Source organism: Excalfactoria chinensis, chromosome 4 (assembly GCF_039878825.1).
Source record: "Excalfactoria chinensis isolate bCotChi1 chromosome 4, bCotChi1.hap2, whole genome shotgun sequence".
Classification (NCBI taxonomy): Eukaryota; Metazoa; Chordata; class Aves; order Galliformes; family Phasianidae; genus Excalfactoria; species Excalfactoria chinensis.
The window spans coordinates 70,680,976-70,698,323 of NC_092828.1; the positions used below are offsets into that span (position 1 = coordinate 70,680,976).

The window sequence follows — 17,348 nt, forward strand, 5'->3', positions numbered from 1 at the left end:
GGGGAGTTCGCCATCTTCTGCCACCCCTTCCTCTGCCATTTATCGGACTAAGGGGAGAGCAATGAGGAAGCGCTACAGCTGTGACGGGACCTGTAGAGAATCACCGCCTTGAGCACAGCATACACAATTAACTGGCTGTGAAGGTTTTGATGTGCATTTCCTCGTGAGCTTTTAACATAAAAGGACACACGGAGCACCAAGGGTTGAACAGAACAAAGTGAGCTTCCCAGGCAAACCATTAACATCCGTGTATTGACAGGGATGCATTGCCCACACCTGCCTGCGGGCAAAGGGCAGTGGCAGGGCAGATCAGTAAGGACTGATATGATGCACGAACTTGAGTTTGGATCACCGTCTGTTTCAGGAGAGGGTCAGTAGCCCACGGGGATGGCCACTGCTAAGCACAGGTAGGCAGAACTAAGGCACAGAGGGAGCATGGCAGCACTAATACCAACCAAAGCACTCCCACAAGTAGAACACATCTTCTGCTTGTCAGTCTAAAAGCGTAACCTTGAAAATCACAATCAGCCTTTCCTGTTAGAGACCAGAGAGGTGAGGACACAGACTGACTTACGCAGGCCGTAAGGGGCTGCCAATATAGGCAGGGCAGTTATTGAGGGAATACATGGCTCCTGCGGGAAGCTCTACCTACAAGAAACCTTCAGTCTCCATTACAATTCACCTTATAAATCTTACGAATCCCCTGCTCCTTTGAGAGTCTTAAACTGGCAGGACTTAGTTCATTTGAATAATTATTCAAATGAACTATGTACCTGAACTGCTGCTCCAGGCCAAAGACGCTCAGCCTCTTTAAACAGCAAACAGGGCATTTGGGCAAGACGGTGGAGACAGGCCTCCAAAGAGTCCAAGCTCTCACAGACCTTCCCAGCGGCACACGAAGCAATAAAGCGACCACACGCACACAATGATTTACGACCCATTGAGAAAACTATCGTTTATTTAGAAAAAAGGTTACACTGGTAGAATTCAGCAGATAAAAAAATTTGGTTTTTTTGTGTTTTTTTTTCTGTTTTTTTTTTTTGTTTTTTTTTTTTTTCCTTTCTTTAAAAATGTCATTGTGAAACTTTTCAGACTAAAGTGTAGCGATAAAAAGCTTCCTGTAGCTGTAATTGAAATTTCATCGTTGGTTTTGTTTTACTGTTTGAAGAGAGCATTTCCAATTCATCTAAAAACAACATGACAAACAAAAGGTGTGGCGAGGGACAACTGAGCACAGGTTTTGGTTGGGATGGAGGGATCGGGGTTTGTTCTTTATTAGGTTTTTTTCTTGTTTCTCTTTTTTAAACAAGCCAACGTTGTACACAGAATATACAAATAATCCCTAAGCATCGCATGAAAACAGTGCTCCCGCTTCGTTCGCTCTTTTGTGTGTGTGAATATTGTTTTTTCCTTCTTCTTTCCTAAGTCACCGGTATTAAAAACAGGCCAAGTAATAAATAAAAACTGAGTTTAAATGAGGTAAATTCCAAAAGGTTCAATAACTGTTTATTTGTGGTTTTCAAACATCTAAAAGAACGCATCTCATACTGAAAGAATGACTAAACTCAGGCAGTATTTTAGACAACCTAAGGTGGAACTCTGTACACATGAAACCTCCTTTGCACTATGGCAACTGTTTGTTTGCAGCACATTGTGCTAAAATATGGAATAGGTAACACTTTCAGCCAGGTACTGAAAATAAATGTGTAAGAAACTAAGCAACAAGTTAAAATACAGTAATGTACAACTCAACAATTAAATCTTCAGCGCGGGGAAATAAAGCAGAGAACTGAATAATTTAAGGAGATGCAGATGGGTCCTCTTCATTCACAAATTTCTGTGCAATCTATACTCTGGAAAATACATTTCTGGTCACAGCTGGATATCTTCTTATTTCAATCTCACCTGCAATGAAGGCACACAATTGAAATTAGATGCTGCTCAAATGAATACCCATCTCACAGTTGAGTACTTCATTCACGATTCAAAGAATGTGAACGTGAACCCTTAGGCCTCATCTGTTCCCTAACTCTGGTTTATTCCCATAGCAAGAGCTATGTTAACGTAAGCATTTCGTTAGTAGTGAAATACTCATTTAAAGATAGAAATAAGAAACAAGCAGTCACTTGTCAAGGTAATATCTGTTGCGTAAGTATGCCCCTCTCCTTGCAATTGTTCGACTCTCTACATTAGACAAAAATAAAAGCATCAATCAGAAGTTGTTCATTAGGAAGAATGTTATAAAAGATTCAAACTGGAACCGAGCATTAGAGCCCACAAATAACAAGGAGTATTTTTCTGTACTTCTCTACGCAGATTATGGGGCATTATTATTTTGCAACAGATGCTCCAGTTAAGCCCACTGCTTACTGGATGTTTCAGCATGTACCGACGCACTTGTTTCTTATGTCACAGCGTGGTCATCAAAACACCCTTGTGCTTTGTAACTAACTGCAGTTCTTCCCTGACACTGAATCACTGGACAAGGGAAAAATTCTCATTTCTGCTCATTACTGTCTTCAGTAATGGGCTTCATCTGCCTAAAGTCTTTCTGAAAAAACTCTTCGAAAGGAAAAAAAAAATTAGATTAGACAATAAAAGCTGTGAAGGAGTTCCAAAAAGATCCCATGAAATTCCTTCTGGAGGCTGCTCATTTATTTTTTCAATTTGGGAGCTGTTCACAAAAGCATATCCCATTATTTCAAAAGAGAAAATAAAAATAAGTAAGTAGTGATAACCTGAACTCTTATTACTCTTCGCCTACACCAACACCCTCCACAGAGTGAAAGAGATCACTGCAAGATTTTCGTTACCCAGAACCCCTCTAACACATTTGCATGCAGCTTCAGCAGCAGAATAATGGCACCAAATGAAACTCTGGAGATCCTTTTCCCAAATAGGCCATCCCCCCATTTCCAACAACCCAGCTGTAGAGAGTATCTTCAGAAGATACTTCTGGGTGATCAGAAGATTTCAGGAAGTTTCTTCCTCTATTAACTGAAGATTACTGAAGATGAGAATGCAGACTTCCTGAGCCACTATATTTCTGTTTGCAAAGCAAAATGCATTTGTTAACAGAAGTCTGCTTTTATTGTTTTGCATCAGGGTTTTGCTCACAGTGATAGGTTTTATCTGTGGCTTTGTTTTTAATACCCAAGAAGAGCACAAGTGCAGTCTCCTGCAAGGTACCTCATGAGAACACTCCTCCACTATGTTACACCAGCCACAACCCCTAGACCTCCTGAAAAGGAATTCCCAAAGAGCAAAGCATTTGCACCTTTCCAGTTTGGCCTCTGTTATTTTAACCAGTCATATGCAAACAGAAGAACTTTGGGATATCACAGTCTGTCTTTGATGCCTAAAGCAAACGCAGCCACTCCAAGAAGCTGTGTTAATTTGAGAGTCCACAAACAGTAATAATATCCCCATGTACATTTTGGCATGATCACTTTAGACATAAATATTCTCAAACATTGACTAGTCTAACACCCTTGCTCAAAGAAGACACGTTAACTAAAACAAGTTGCACTGGGCTGTGCCATGCCAAGTCAGGTTTAGAATACCAAGGCTGGCAACACCATAGCTCTCTGGGCAGCCTGTTTGAGTATTTGACCACTCTCACAGATTTCTGTCCTTGTTTTTAAATTACTTCTTATGAGAAGTGTTTGTAAGAGGTTTCTTGGCTAAGAAATGGAACAGATTCTCAGCCTCATCAGTCAAAATCTGAGAGAAAGAACCTGTCCATCTAAAAATGTTCTCTTATCTCCCTCTTGAATCACATCAGCTTGTTTAAAAAGTTTAACATGCGCTTTTCTACAGTCAGAAGAAAATTATTCTGAGAAAGCAAACAGCTCAAACTGCTTAAACATGCAGCTGAAGAAAAAATACTTAATTTTGTTTGTAGGTTCTGTGGGCTCTTAAAGTAAACACCAGGAGAAATTAAACAACTCATCAGTTTAATAGTGAATAAATTATAAAGCACTTGGATGATTTTGGAAACAAGAGAAATCGTATTCTTTAATATTTGTTGAATACCAATTAGTTATTCTCATATTTACCCAATATATATACACACTTTCTATAAACAGCCTACTGGCCTACACAGAAATGCTGCTAATGATGTGTGGCTCAAGTTTAGTAGGTCAGGTGAACTAATTTTCAATGGAGTGAGGCACTCTGCTTCTGAAACAACCATGAAATGATGAAAGATGAGATTCTCCAAACTGTTAGATGCAAAAAATACTCTCATATCCCTACAGCTAAATTTAAGTCTATGTATATTTGCAAAAGTATGGAAAGGTCAGAACACCATCGGCTTCACATCACTCTTTTTTGTCTAAGCTAGTTACTCACTTGTCTGAAGTTTCTTTTCATTCAGTAAATAGTACATTCATGGAGATGAACATTCAAGCAGAGATGAAGAACTGCCTTACTATGCTATACAGCAATTTGATCTAGCCAATACTCTGTACAGATAAACTGAAAGAAAGAATCAAAAGTTTCCAATGCATTAAGCAAGGGTATTCTTAACTGACAAAGTAGGTTATTAAGACTGGCAACTTATCAGTACCACAGTGATTTGTGTTCAGTTTTGTTCTTGAAGAAAGTGCCAAACAGCCGACTCCCTAACCACACCACCCTCCCCTCTTCTTTAGCCAAATAAGTTTAAGCATCTATTCCAGTTCCCCAGCTAATATCAGAGAAAGCAATTTCCCTAGTTAAAATTGTGTAGTTTCACCCCTTCACCACTCAGGCTGGTGTGTGTGCACACGTATCCTTCAGCAGTCAAGAGAAGCCACAGTAGCTATCAATTCAAAGAAGGCAAATTATTTATTTATTTTTACCTTGACTGGAACATTCTTCATTATCTGTGCTTTTCTGAAGATTTATGAGTAGATTCAGCATTAAGGAAAAAAATATTTGTTTTAAAATATGTAACAAAAAGAAGCCACTTCTTCTTTGTATTTTTTCTTAAATGTTGACATGTAAAAGGATATTGTTTCTTTTCTTCTTTCCCTCCAGTGCTGTCTCGTTTTTCTTTCTTTTCTTTTTCTTTGTCATGTCTTGATTCCTGGAAAAAAAACAAACCAAAAACAACAGAAGTTACACAAGTTCATTACAGCATATGCTGTACAGTCAGACTAGAAGTATTATATTCTCCATGCCTAATAGTTATCTGAATATCAGTAATCAGCTTTTAAGACAGTCAAAGTTACAAAAATCTCAAACAGCTCCGTGATAAAGTGATAGTGATAGTAAAGAACTATAGCTAAACTATAGCTAAAGCTCCGTGATAGTAAAGAATTATAATCAGAAAGTAGTTGCAACATACTTACCTAGCAGTACAGAATACTTGTGACATATGTACTTGAAAACACAAATAAAAGCATTCCTATTTAAATATGCCCTGCTTTTACATAGCTGCAGACTGCAAATATACTTGAAGTTTTGAATACTCTAGCTAAGTTCTGAATTTTCCTGACTACTGCCAAAAGAACTATTCCTCTAATTTATCCTATCAGGAGTGACCGCTGAAATACTTAGAGCTGAAAGAAATTCCAAAAGCATCTCCCTACAAATTCAAGGCTTATATTTTCAGGCCATAAACAAGTATTAAAATGAGGAAAAGGTTAGCAACAACAAAACGTAACACAGGCAAACAAACCAAAAGGAAAATAATTGATTACAGTTTACTTTACCTTTTTGCTACCAGAGGAGCTCTTCTCCATCTTTTCTGCTTTGATTGAATCACCTTTTTCTTTTCCTGAAGATTTTGATTTGCTCTTCTCCCTCTCTTTTTCATTTGAACGAGGAGAATCAGAAGGACTTTCGCTTTTACTATGTTTGGAAGAACCTGCTAAAAAGAAATACAGAGTTTTAATTCACAGCAAGTAAAACATTAACATCCATACACACAAAACCAAATACGTACTTGTCCCATTTTCCTCTTTGCGTCGTTTAGTTGAATCCTGTGGCACCTCTCGGTCACTGTTGGAATGATCCTGGCACCAAACACAATTATGCAAATATTAGCCAATTAACACACACTGCTAAAGTAGGTGCCTGCTTACAAGTTATGAATAACTTGTTTTGAATACTTAAAATGTAACAGGGTTATTACAGCTTGTGTAAAGTTTCTTAAGATCAGTTTTGAAGGCAAAAAGTAAGAGAAGCAAAACCAACCCTGATAAGGATCATTTCTATTTAGATAGGCTGTACCACCAAATATTATTACTGAAACTTCAAATAAAAAGCTTTCCACGTATTTATCAACTTTCTATACTACTAGTTTATAAAAGTTTCACCAACCCTTTTTCGATCTTTCCTGTCCTTTTCCTCTTTCTTCTCTCTCTCTCTGGATCTTTCCCTTGACTTGTCCAAGTCTTTCTTGTCCACTTCTCTCTCTTTACTCTTGGACAGTGTTGGAGTAGTGTGGTTAATGTAGTGCTGTTAAATTAAGGCAATATCACCAAATATTAATATATATTCCTAGATGTCTAAATAAGAAGTCTTACACTATCAAAACAGATCTAGCTCAAAAAGCAAGATTTATCAATACTACTTATATTGACAAAAAAGTCAAGCGCTTTTGAATTGGTCATCTATCATTTAACCCATAACACTGTTTTCTCAGCACTGAAAAATTCAGGATCCCTCTCACCTAACTGAAAGGCTTATATTAATTAGACACATTTGTTTACCAGTATTGTCCGATACATCAAAACTAATCAGCAGTGCTACTGATACAGGATATGCAGATTCTTGGACTTAGCACTTGCAAATTCTGCATGGAATAAATGAATTGGGAAAGTATCTAACTCCTCATTTTTTTTTTTAAATAATCTCAACCCATAAAGTACTTAGGCCATCTCTGAATAACGTGTGTTTCTGCTGAAGCAATACAGAATTCCACCTTAGACCTGGCATCTCAAATGATAAAAGTCGCTCAATATGCAATTCTGCGTGTTTGCTTTGTAACATGCTCTACGTTGTTATTGCACTCCTTCTCCTAACCAGTTTTATTAAGTTCTGTAAAACAAAGCTGAATGTTTGTAACATGAACTAAGCAGGGAGAGAGGGGGACAGCAAGAAGAAGAAATCATAGTTGCATCAAGCGTAACACTTGGCAAAAATAAAAGGCTATAACGTGCATACATACGGTAGTAGACTTGTTATGATAGTACATTCATATTTTTACAATAATTATGTACTGTAACTCTTAAAAAGATCAGACTATAAAATCCTTTTCATAAAGGACCAATTAAGAAGACATTTCAAACTGAAAAATGTCTTTTTGTGGTATTTCATATACTTAAGTTACAGCAACACACAGAATTAAGTCAGCTAAAATTGATGCTAAAGTATTCTATCAATTTTATCTGAAGAATGTTTTAATTAAAATGTTCTCTGTATTTCTTCCTAGGCAGCCATTTTGCTTTATCAGTACACTAAACAGATAAGCATAAGATTTGTTCAGAACAATCTGGAAACTAATAGAAACAGCCAAACCAACAAAAAGAATAAACCTATTTGAAACAATTAATTCTGTCTCTCTACAATTCTAGCAAACATTTAACCTAAAATAAGCCAGCTCAAATTTGGTAAGAGGCACATTGTTAGGTCCCTTTTTCTTTCAGCACGTGCCATAATGCTATTACATCATTCCCCACGCCAGTGACCTCAGTAGCTCTTTCTCTCTGCTTTCTCCCCTCTTTCCTTTTGTGGTTTTCCTGCGTTTATTCTACAGTTAACATTATCCTTATTCCCTGGTTTGTTGTCACCTTTTAACAATGGCTTGCAGCAAATACATTCTTTGCAGCTCCATTAATAGTTACCACCCACAGATACATTCCACATTTCGTTCTGCTTTCCTCTCATTCTGCTTCTTGCATTCAGATGGTTGTTCACGACAGATTCCCACTGCTCTTCTACCATTCCAATGGAGAGTTATGGCTAGTTTTATTCCCTCTTCCTCTCCTTACAAGAAAAGCCTAGATCTGGCTTGTCAGATTTTACCAACTCACTTCTAGAAATGCTGCTAGCTGAATCCACACCAAACCTGGGGCACTGCCGTATGCTACACAACTTGGAGAAAGGCCAAAGAATAACACAAACTTAACACAAGTCTGGCAGCCTGTACTTTATAACCCACAATGTAAAACATCATTCCAACGGTGTGCCCCATGCCCTCATCTTCTCCCCAGCCTCCTCCAAAAGAAAAAATCCCAGTGAGGTCAGGAATAAAGGAACTTTGTCAGCACACAACAGCACCTGACTCCCTAACTCTGAGCAGAAGCTGAACTCAGAAATCTTACAGGCTTCTAAATAACACATCCTTCCCCTCAAACATATACACAAAGTTAAGAGAGAAACTTAACTTTTGTTATATCGTTTACAAGAAAAAGCCAAGAATTCTAATCTAAGTTCAAGACAAATATTATACTTCCCTAATTTTAAACAAAGTAAATGTACAAAACATCCTGACATTCCATACACACAATCATTTCCTCAAAGGATGCCTCCTGTGCGCCACCCCCACGCAAGCAGTTACAGCTGATAAAGGACAGACCCCAACTCAAAGAAGTTCACAAGCATCCATTAAGCAGTCAGGGCTATTTTGAACTGAAACAGGCCAAGAGTTCTGAACACTTTGTTTCATAAGAGAGAGCTACAAGTAAAACATCAGTGCAGTGTATAACACAGGCTAGAAAGCAATAAATTCTCTGTGCATTTTAAATATATGTAATCTTACATAAACCTACAAGTTATCCAGAAAGTCCAAGTGTTCAACAATTTCGAAGCGACAAACATCTGTACTATTTATATACTATTACTGACTGCATGACCCAAACCCTTAATAGCAACTTCAGAAGGCTTGATTCATTTCTGACTATTAGTCAGATACAATTAAATACTCTTTAAACACGTCCAAAAGAAACTGCAAAAAGCTTTCTCAATATTCATTCGCAGTATCTGTGACTGTATGTATTAAAAAAAGGCAACACAATAGCTGCTGAATTTGCCCCAAAAAATTATTATTCTGAAATATCACTACACTCTCAAACGTATCTTTTAGCACACCCTCTTGTAAGACACTGCATCTGCAGTATGTTTGCAGGAAGGAAAGAAATGATTATTTAGAAAATTGCCTATGACGTGATACAACTGTAGCAACGGCAAAAGATGAGTATTAAATATGTTTTTGTTTTAAAATAACTATCCTTCAGTATTTCTTCTTTTTTTTTTTTTTAAATACCAATTAATCTAACTAGTCTATTATCTCTTAGGCCAGATAAATGACTTATGGATTTGCTTTTTGTTTTTAACTAAACACGCATGTTTCCACGAGGATCAGTAAAAAATTGGTTTTATGAAATCAGATTACCCAAAGTCAGCTTTTACTTTTCTCAGTCTTGACTATTCAGATGCATAACTTTGTTTTATTTCCTGGAAATAAGCAAAGCCAAAGACACTAATGACAGTTATGTTTCTTTTTCATTCCATCAGCCTTCTACAGGCTAAAACAGTTACCACTGAAGGAGAAACCACTGAAATAAAATCTCTTTAAAATATTGGGTGAACGTTAAATTTAGAGACTTCTCTTAATGTTGATTTCACATAACAACTCTCCCTCTCTCTCCTGTAGCAAAGCTCTGCATTCCTCTGATACAATGCTAGGATTTACAGGAGTGGAATTGGAATTTCCTGAGGTAGTTTGCCACAAGACCAAGGTTACATTTTCTCTGAAACAAAACTCAAGTAAATTTTGGTGGTTTCTAAAAGATTCAAACCTTTGTTGAAGAGTCCTTGAGTTCGTTGAGGTTGTCCTGTAGAAAATGAATGGAGATGACACGTAAGCTGGAATAGTTTTCAGAAACCAGAGGAACTTTGGGAAGCATGGCCGCACCCTTGAAACAAAAAGCAGCTACTCCTTCTGGAATAAATCTTAGGTTAATACTTCACACAGAATCAAATCTAGAAACTAGTGGTTGTTTTTTTTTTAAAAAAAAAAGGAAGAAAAAAAAGTCATGCCTATTTCTCTGCTCAGTTGTTGTATTAACTACAAAATGCGTTTATACCCAAATCTTCACAGAACACTGAAAAACAATTCTCCCACCAAGAAAAATAGCCTTAATTCTAAATACTGCTGAATCACAGTTGAAATAGGCTTAAAATGCTTTTAAACCCGTATCTTCTCCACTTTCAGTTAAACGTGGCAGAATTCACTCTAGAACTTTATGCCGTCATTTACAAAAACAGGCAAGAAAATCTTTTAAATTCTATTTTGAGTAGTTTTCCCTGCCACCTGCTTCCTTAAAATTAATAAAAGCAACTACAGTTCTTCAAAGTTAATCTAAATCTTTTAAGCAAATCTTACATAGAAAAAGATACACTCTTCTGGGAAGAAAAAAAGAAAGAAAAAAAGAAAAGCTTGTTCTAAAGTTGCTAAGACGATGAAGCTTACAAGCTCACATAATCCATCACAGTGCTCTTGATGAAGTATTAGTGACTTACAGTTTTAAATGTTCAACGTACTGCAAATTCAAAGATGCCACGAACATAGGTGGTTTAGAAATAAAATAAATATAGAGCAAGGAATGGCTACCCTGAGTCTTCAAAGTAGGCTACGCCCAAGGTATTGTGCTGCGCTTGAATGCTTGGGGTTTCTCTTTGCTGGGTAGTAGGCTTGGTTGCCACATCTGGTTTTATCGTACCGCAGGGCTCAACATGGTGGGAACCCATTGGAAATAAACAAACCTCGAAGGGAAGGTACGACAGAAGCTGCATGCTCACTGATTATACACAACTACAGGAGAACTGATCACCAAGGAGACTTTAAAATGGAACTCCTTTCAAGACTCCTCTCCTTAGAAGGCACATATCGGTATGACGCTCATCAAGAAGCCTGATGAATTCAGAGGTATCGTACATCCCGCATCATCCAGGAATCTTCAGTGTTATAGATTCTTCAATGGAAGTGCAGAAAAATATGCTCCACTCTGCTGCAAAGACTCATTTGCTTGTAGCTACCATTGCACTCCAAAAAAACTGACTGTTTAAAACAGTGAGGCACTTCTGGGTAAAAATTCTCTTGCAATTTCCAAACAATTTAGGAAATTTGTGCTAGGTCCTTGAAGCTTTACTTTGGTTAATAAAAAATATTTTAATAGAAAAAAAGACAGTCCGCCAATAAAGAAAAGGAATGCATTTTCTAATGCAATATAAAACCTCCAGTGGTTCCAGTGTATACTTGGCACAAAACTTGAAGGAAGTCGGACATTGGCATCCCAAACTTGTGAGCCTAACATGGGCGCTGCCTTCCTCAGGCTATACTAACCTTTACTGTTGAGGAATGTGATGGAGAAGAATGGATATCAACTTTGCGGCGTTTTTGTTCTGAAAAAAGGAAAAAGAACAAGAGCATTATTCAAACAGCTTTAGGAGCAGATCTGTCTTTCTGAAATACCAAAATAATCTGAGTTAAAATTAAGTTTTACCACTAAGTCAAATTTTGTTTTTCAAGAGAACAGCATGCTTTAGAAGCATGCAAAACCTCTAAGCCATGGCTATATAATATATTCTAATAAATAATCATTTAGAATAAATCTTAATGTGTTACTAATCCACATACAAAAGTTATCAATTGACAGGCTTTACAAAAATGAACAATCACTGAAGACACAATCTATACATTCACACACTTCTCATTTTGGAGATATCCTGAATACCTACTTCAGGCACTAAAAAGTCATCATTACATAACAGCTAGCCCTTCTTCTCTTCAACAGGGCTGGAGCATTGCACGTATTGGCATTCAGTGATTTTCTAACATGTTCTTACTGTCTGTGTAACTTCCTTTATTTTTCAGAACAGACTTACCCCTCTCAGATTCTGATGTTTCTGATCGGGGAACAGGAGACTTCAAGGACCCAGCTACTGGAATCTTTTCTCCTCCTTTAGTATTTTCCTTGGATTTCATATCCTTTGCTACATCTTTTTCTCTGGATGGCTCCTTTTCTCTCTCCTTTTCTGCAACTGACTTTGACTCAATGGTTGTAACAATTGTCTTCGATTTTTCTTCCTTTGAAGCTTTTTCTTCTTTCTTGGCCTTCTCCTTCTCTTTGTCAGATTTCGGTGTTTTCTCCTTAATCTCTCTTGGTTTATCATCTTTGTTTGCCCGTTCTTCCTTTGGTTTATCTTTCCCATCCTTCCCAAGTGCCTTCGCCTCTGGAGTGGTAGCTGGAATCTTTTCTTTCTTTTCTTTATCTTTTTCCTTCCCGCTTTTTTCTTTATCATCTTTCTCTTTAATAATTTTGCTGCATCAAAAACAAAAAGGTCAATTAGCAGACAAAAAACTAGCTTGTGTTATAGGCAAGTCTTACTCCCAATTTGATAGAATTTCTTCAATCAGTCACTGCCAGATTATTTTGCTGTCGCTTCATCAGAACATCAACAAGAGTACGAACTTGTTTTTCATTACTTAACTAGAACAGAATGCATTTAATACATGTTTCAGCTTAGTACAGCTATTTATATTGGCAAAAATCTGAAGAAATGGGAAGAAGTTAAACAGCACATGAAAGGACTGAAAAGATAGGTCCGTTTCAAGGAAGACAATAGAGCATATCAAGGAAGGAGTAGATTTCTCACCTATTAGAAGCACTGTTTCCATTGCTTGTTGTCACCTTTGGTGTAGCATTGACAGTTTTATTAATGACTTTCACAGTACCCTGAGACTTCTCCTTTAGTTTATCTGTTTAAAGAAAGAAAACAACTTTATTTCAATAACATCTCAATAATAAGAACAAGTATCTCAGCACACTCATGCAAAACTACATTTAACTGGTAGTTAAAAGAGGTAATTAGACACAGACTACACACCTGCAAAAATCAACCACCAACAACACAAAGAACATATAATGCATATTGACATTAAGCTCACACATAGATTTTTTTTTTCTTTTCAGTTTAACAAGCCAAGTTTCGAGACAGTAGCTTGTAAATATCATTCAACTAAGAATCAAGTTTATTTACCAGTCTCTTCAGCAGTGCTTTCCTCCAGTTTCGCTGTATTTATTGTGAGAGATGTAGGCATCCCAGCACCACCTGGCCCATTTTGTACTGTTGCAGCTACAGCATTCCTGGCAGGTGGGTCTTTGTGGTGGAATTCATTTTCAGGTATCATAAAAGGCTTCCTACTTTTCAACTGCCCAGAATAGCTGCAAGTCGCACAGATTGTTAAATATGCACAAACAAAGCAAAATATGGGTTGAATTTTAAATGAGGACTTAATCTAACAGTTCCGTCTGTTATTTTTCACAGTTTTTCCCAACTGATATGCAGTTTCTTCCCCCTTTATCATTAAACTCAAAGTAAAAAAAAAAAAAAGTAAAAAAAATTAAAAGAACAAACAAAAATAAAACCTCACACAACGGAAGCAGCCCTACCTCAAAGCCCTCTTTGCTGTTACCACCATCACACACACACACTCCTGCCAAACACACAAAAAAATAGCCCACTATTAGCACAACCTTAACTACCACTCTCATGTATCCATAGATGATTCTGCACTTAGACATATGAAAAACTTAATCAAGCACTTTAGAACTCTACAATCTTCCAAATTATGCAATCTTGCAACAAAAGCCCTTGGCTTTCTCCATTTTACTCTCCCTTGTATCTATCTGCTGTTATACTATCTCTCTACAAAGCAGCTATGCTCTTGTGAGTGAAAATCTTTACTATTAAATGCATTTTACTAGAGTCTTGAAAAGGAAATTAGTATTCATCCAGCACGACATGAAAGTTTTCATTCACAATGCCAGCCCTGAGATGCAGGATAGTGAAATCTTCTGTGATAAGGTAAAAATCAAATATGTTAGGACTGTAAGAGTTCCAAGTCTTTAGAAGCCTTTCATGATCCACTTTTAACCACTTTCTTAAAGTAAGGTGTTGTTACCCCATAGCCAATGCATAAAGATCAGGTCTCTTCTCTTTCTCTTCCTGACATATCTTATGTACTCTTCTTTCCAAGGCTTGGCCCAGGTTCAACACTTTTGGATACCACGGAAGGATTTTGGTCAGCACAATCAGGATGTTTCTGATATGTGTATATTCACCAGTTTCAAGGCAGTGTACAGAAGCCTAGAACACAAATTAAATCTAATCAATTATTTTCATTAAAGATTCAAAAAAAAGAATTACATTTTTCAGCATCTTTAATTACCTTAGTTAACTTATAGTGCCATTTGTGTACCACGTGTCTAAAATTCTCATAATCCAATTGATCAGCTTTATTTCCACCATCAAATCCAGTTGCTCGTAATATAGTTAGGAAGCCTGGATAGTTGCCACATTCCTACGTGTGCACAAGAGTAAAAAATAAAAATTTACAATTTAAAATACTAATCTTTTCCAGGATACATTAAAAAAAAACAAACAAGAATGTTGTAATAGTTAATATAATCAAAGCACTTCCTGGTATACAGACTAAAACAGATTCTGTAAGACTTGCATATCCATTTTACTAAAAAAGCTTATTTATGTTGAAGTCTTTCTTGTGGCTGAGGAAAAGGATTATTTGCAATTTAACTAGTTTTTGCAAGGAGTCTCCATATGCTACCTATATCTTCAAGAAAAACTGTGAGAAAAATCAAAATTCATTTCTTTTACTTTTGGCGCTATGCAAAATTAACTCTGTTAAAAATACACTGATTACAGAATCACTGTACTAACATGAGGCCGTTGGAAAAAATCAAACCACAACATTTTAAATCAAGTTAATGATTTCAGTGAATCCAGTTTTACTGGGCTGTGTTATACAAGAGGTTATTATATAACTCTTCATGAACAAACAAGTTTTAATAGCTTCACATACCTTCTCATATATGACTCTGTCACTGTGCCATCTAGTCACGGTCTCCAGCATACAGCATAAAAACCTGCCATATCTACTAGCTTCATTTTCAGTACAACTTGCTACTGTATATATAATATCAGAGAAAACCTGTGAATGGCAACAGTAAAAAGTTACTTTAACTCCAATGAATTACAAACAAGGATCACCAACAGTTTCAAATTGTTCTCACCTAAACTACTGTTGGTATGATTTTTAAATTCAGAGATTAGATTACAGAAATGTTTAGAAACCAGATTAGATTTACACAGAGAAACAGAAAAAAAAAAAGGAGGTCTTGTCTGCTAAAGCTTCTAAGCAAATATCCTGTTTGTTCTCAGGACTTTGTTATCCAATTACTAGATCTTCGCTCTGAGCCAAGAGTCCATTTGCTGCACACATCTGCCCCCGACACAGCCTTCCACAGGCGAGGTGCATCTCCATTGGAATATAACCATTTTGGCTCTAAATTAATAAATTGATTTGAGTAGGCAGAAGTAAACACACAGAACACAAACTGTATCTTTGAGTAAAACCGCTCTTTTGGACCAATGAAATCAGAGCAGAACCCGACTTCAAAAGTCTCAAAGGAAACCTGACAACTTTTAGTCAAATGTTTAAACAAAAAACAAAAATCTTCACTATAGTTTTCATAATGAAGCCCCACGCAAATCCTCTTAATCGAGTGTTATAGCACAATCTGTTGCAACTATACAGATGATTGTTAATAATTAACTAAATAATCCGGCTTCTTAGAGCAGAAAACATCAGAAAGGTTCTGATATCGCAGAATGGTACAGTCAGCCAGTTCTGCTGGAGCTGTTTGATCCAGAAAAATCAGGTTACTGCAGCTATCAGTAACTCCTGTGGCACCACATTTCTACATCTCAGCAGTAAGAAAAATTAATCCCATCTCTGTCACCAGAGTCAGAATGTCCCAAGAACTGTGCTTGTTAGGGCAAGCTTAAAGGAGGCTGTGTACGGCAGCACAGTAGACACGGCTGAAGTTGGAGAGTTAGAAAAAAAAATCATAGAAATGCGGATCACTGCGAGGCTTTGAAATGTGAATGTAGTTTGTATGACTGCTGACCACTTTCCCTTAGAAGTTTAGCTGCCTTAAAATAAATCTGAAGGAAAAAAACCTCTTGAAAATAATCCTCAGAAGGTCCAGGAGAGAGAGAACTTCATTTGTGGAACAGCAAGAATAAACAAGACCTTCTCACTGCCACAGTAGATTTTAAAATTAAAGTAATGACTTTGTTGAGATTGCTTTTGGAAGGGAAAGAGCATACTAATTTTACATGCTTATAACAATACGTACACACATACAGAACTCTCAATACTTACTCTGTCATAACAGAGAAGTGTGGAGAAGTTGGGTGTTTTCTGCTGATGAACCAGTTCTACAAAGTGAGCACAATAAACCGCATCTATTGCCGAAAAAATGCAGCGAGGAAATATACATAACTGCAAAAACTTTGTGATAGTCTCATTTTTGGTAGACTCTTCAAAAGCAAGAAATAGAAGAAAAAATTTAGTACATTAGTGGGTAAGCAACTGAACTACTACTCCCAAAAAATTCAGTATTTCATATCATATATTCCATTTTGTATTCCTGACATATCTTTGACACCGCTCAAAATCAAAATAAGCTTTTTAATCTTTGAGGAACAGGCAAAAGGGTAGAAATATTATAGCAGACCTTTATTTCTTACAGCAAAAAGTCTTTTGCTACAATGGAAAAAAGCTCAGAAAAACTACCATAAACTCCTTCAATTACTCAGATTCTGCATACTGCTCCTCATCACTGTGCTCAAAGTTAACTCTAATCACTCACTGGCTGTTCACATTTCTATGACCTGCAACAGAGCAACTGATGTGCAAACCTTCTTGTAATTATCACCTCGCATCAAATCTGTCCTGCTCTTATTTTCTAAGTCAGTACAATATTAAAAAGGCCTTGCCGTTGCAAGAAGCAAATAAAACATCTCCCTAAAAGGAACTACTCGGCATTTGCAAAGACACGCTGCATTCAAATTAGAAGTTACTTCCTGGCAGAACTTAACATATCAAGAAATCAGATTTTAAAAATCAATATTCAGCACACTAGTCCAAGATGAACTTTTAGTTCTGGGGACAGCAATGACAACATACACACACTTACTTGCCAGAAGCCAGTTATCCTTCTCTAATTTCAGTCTCTGTAAAACCCTTTGAACGTGCTCTAACTGTTTCTTCTCCTCTTCAAGGAGCTTGTCCTGAAGAGCAGTGCAACGTTCTTTTTCTTTTTTCTTTTTATTCGGAGGCTGTAAAATGCCAACGCAATTCATTTAATACACTTACGCTAATACTAGTTACACTTGCTAGAGAGCAATTAAGTGTCTGGTAACGCTGAGAAATAGGCAAAAAGCTATTTCACCAAATAACATTCAGCTCTAGTAGTGAGCCGATT

At 36.9% G+C, this 17,348-nt stretch overlaps 1 protein-coding gene across 3 annotated transcripts in view; it reads right to left on the reverse strand.

The window, feature by feature from the left end:
- Positions 1-1,489: 1,489 nt before the first annotated feature.
- THOC2 (THO complex subunit 2) overlaps positions 1,490-17,348 on the reverse strand; it is a 50,016-nt gene continuing 34,157 nt past the window's right edge. For 2 of the 3 annotated variants that reach the window (XM_072336379.1, XM_072336377.1), the window contains 16 exons: positions 17,061-17,202; positions 16,244-16,401; positions 14,879-15,007; positions 14,228-14,359; positions 13,961-14,145; positions 13,036-13,220; positions 12,652-12,754; positions 11,881-12,317; positions 11,339-11,397; positions 9,792-9,827; positions 6,310-6,447; positions 5,933-6,002; positions 5,700-5,857; positions 4,998-5,071; positions 4,845-4,892; positions 1,490-1,905 (listed from right to left, as the gene is read on the reverse strand). In XM_072336379.1, coding sequence (XP_072192480.1) covers positions 4,865-4,892; positions 4,998-5,071; positions 5,700-5,857; positions 5,933-6,002; positions 6,310-6,447; positions 9,792-9,827; positions 11,339-11,397; positions 11,881-12,317; positions 12,652-12,754; positions 13,036-13,220; positions 13,961-14,145; positions 14,228-14,359; positions 14,879-15,007; positions 16,244-16,401; positions 17,061-17,202 — 2,034 coding nt within the window. In that variant the 3' untranslated portion in view covers positions 1,490-1,905; positions 4,845-4,864. The remainder of the gene's footprint in view (positions 1,906-4,844; positions 4,893-4,997; positions 5,072-5,699; positions 5,858-5,932; positions 6,003-6,309; positions 6,448-9,791; positions 9,828-11,338; positions 11,398-11,880; positions 12,318-12,651; positions 12,755-13,035; positions 13,221-13,960; positions 14,146-14,227; positions 14,360-14,878; positions 15,008-16,243; positions 16,402-17,060; positions 17,203-17,348) is intronic. The other variant, XM_072336378.1, reaches the window with a different exon arrangement.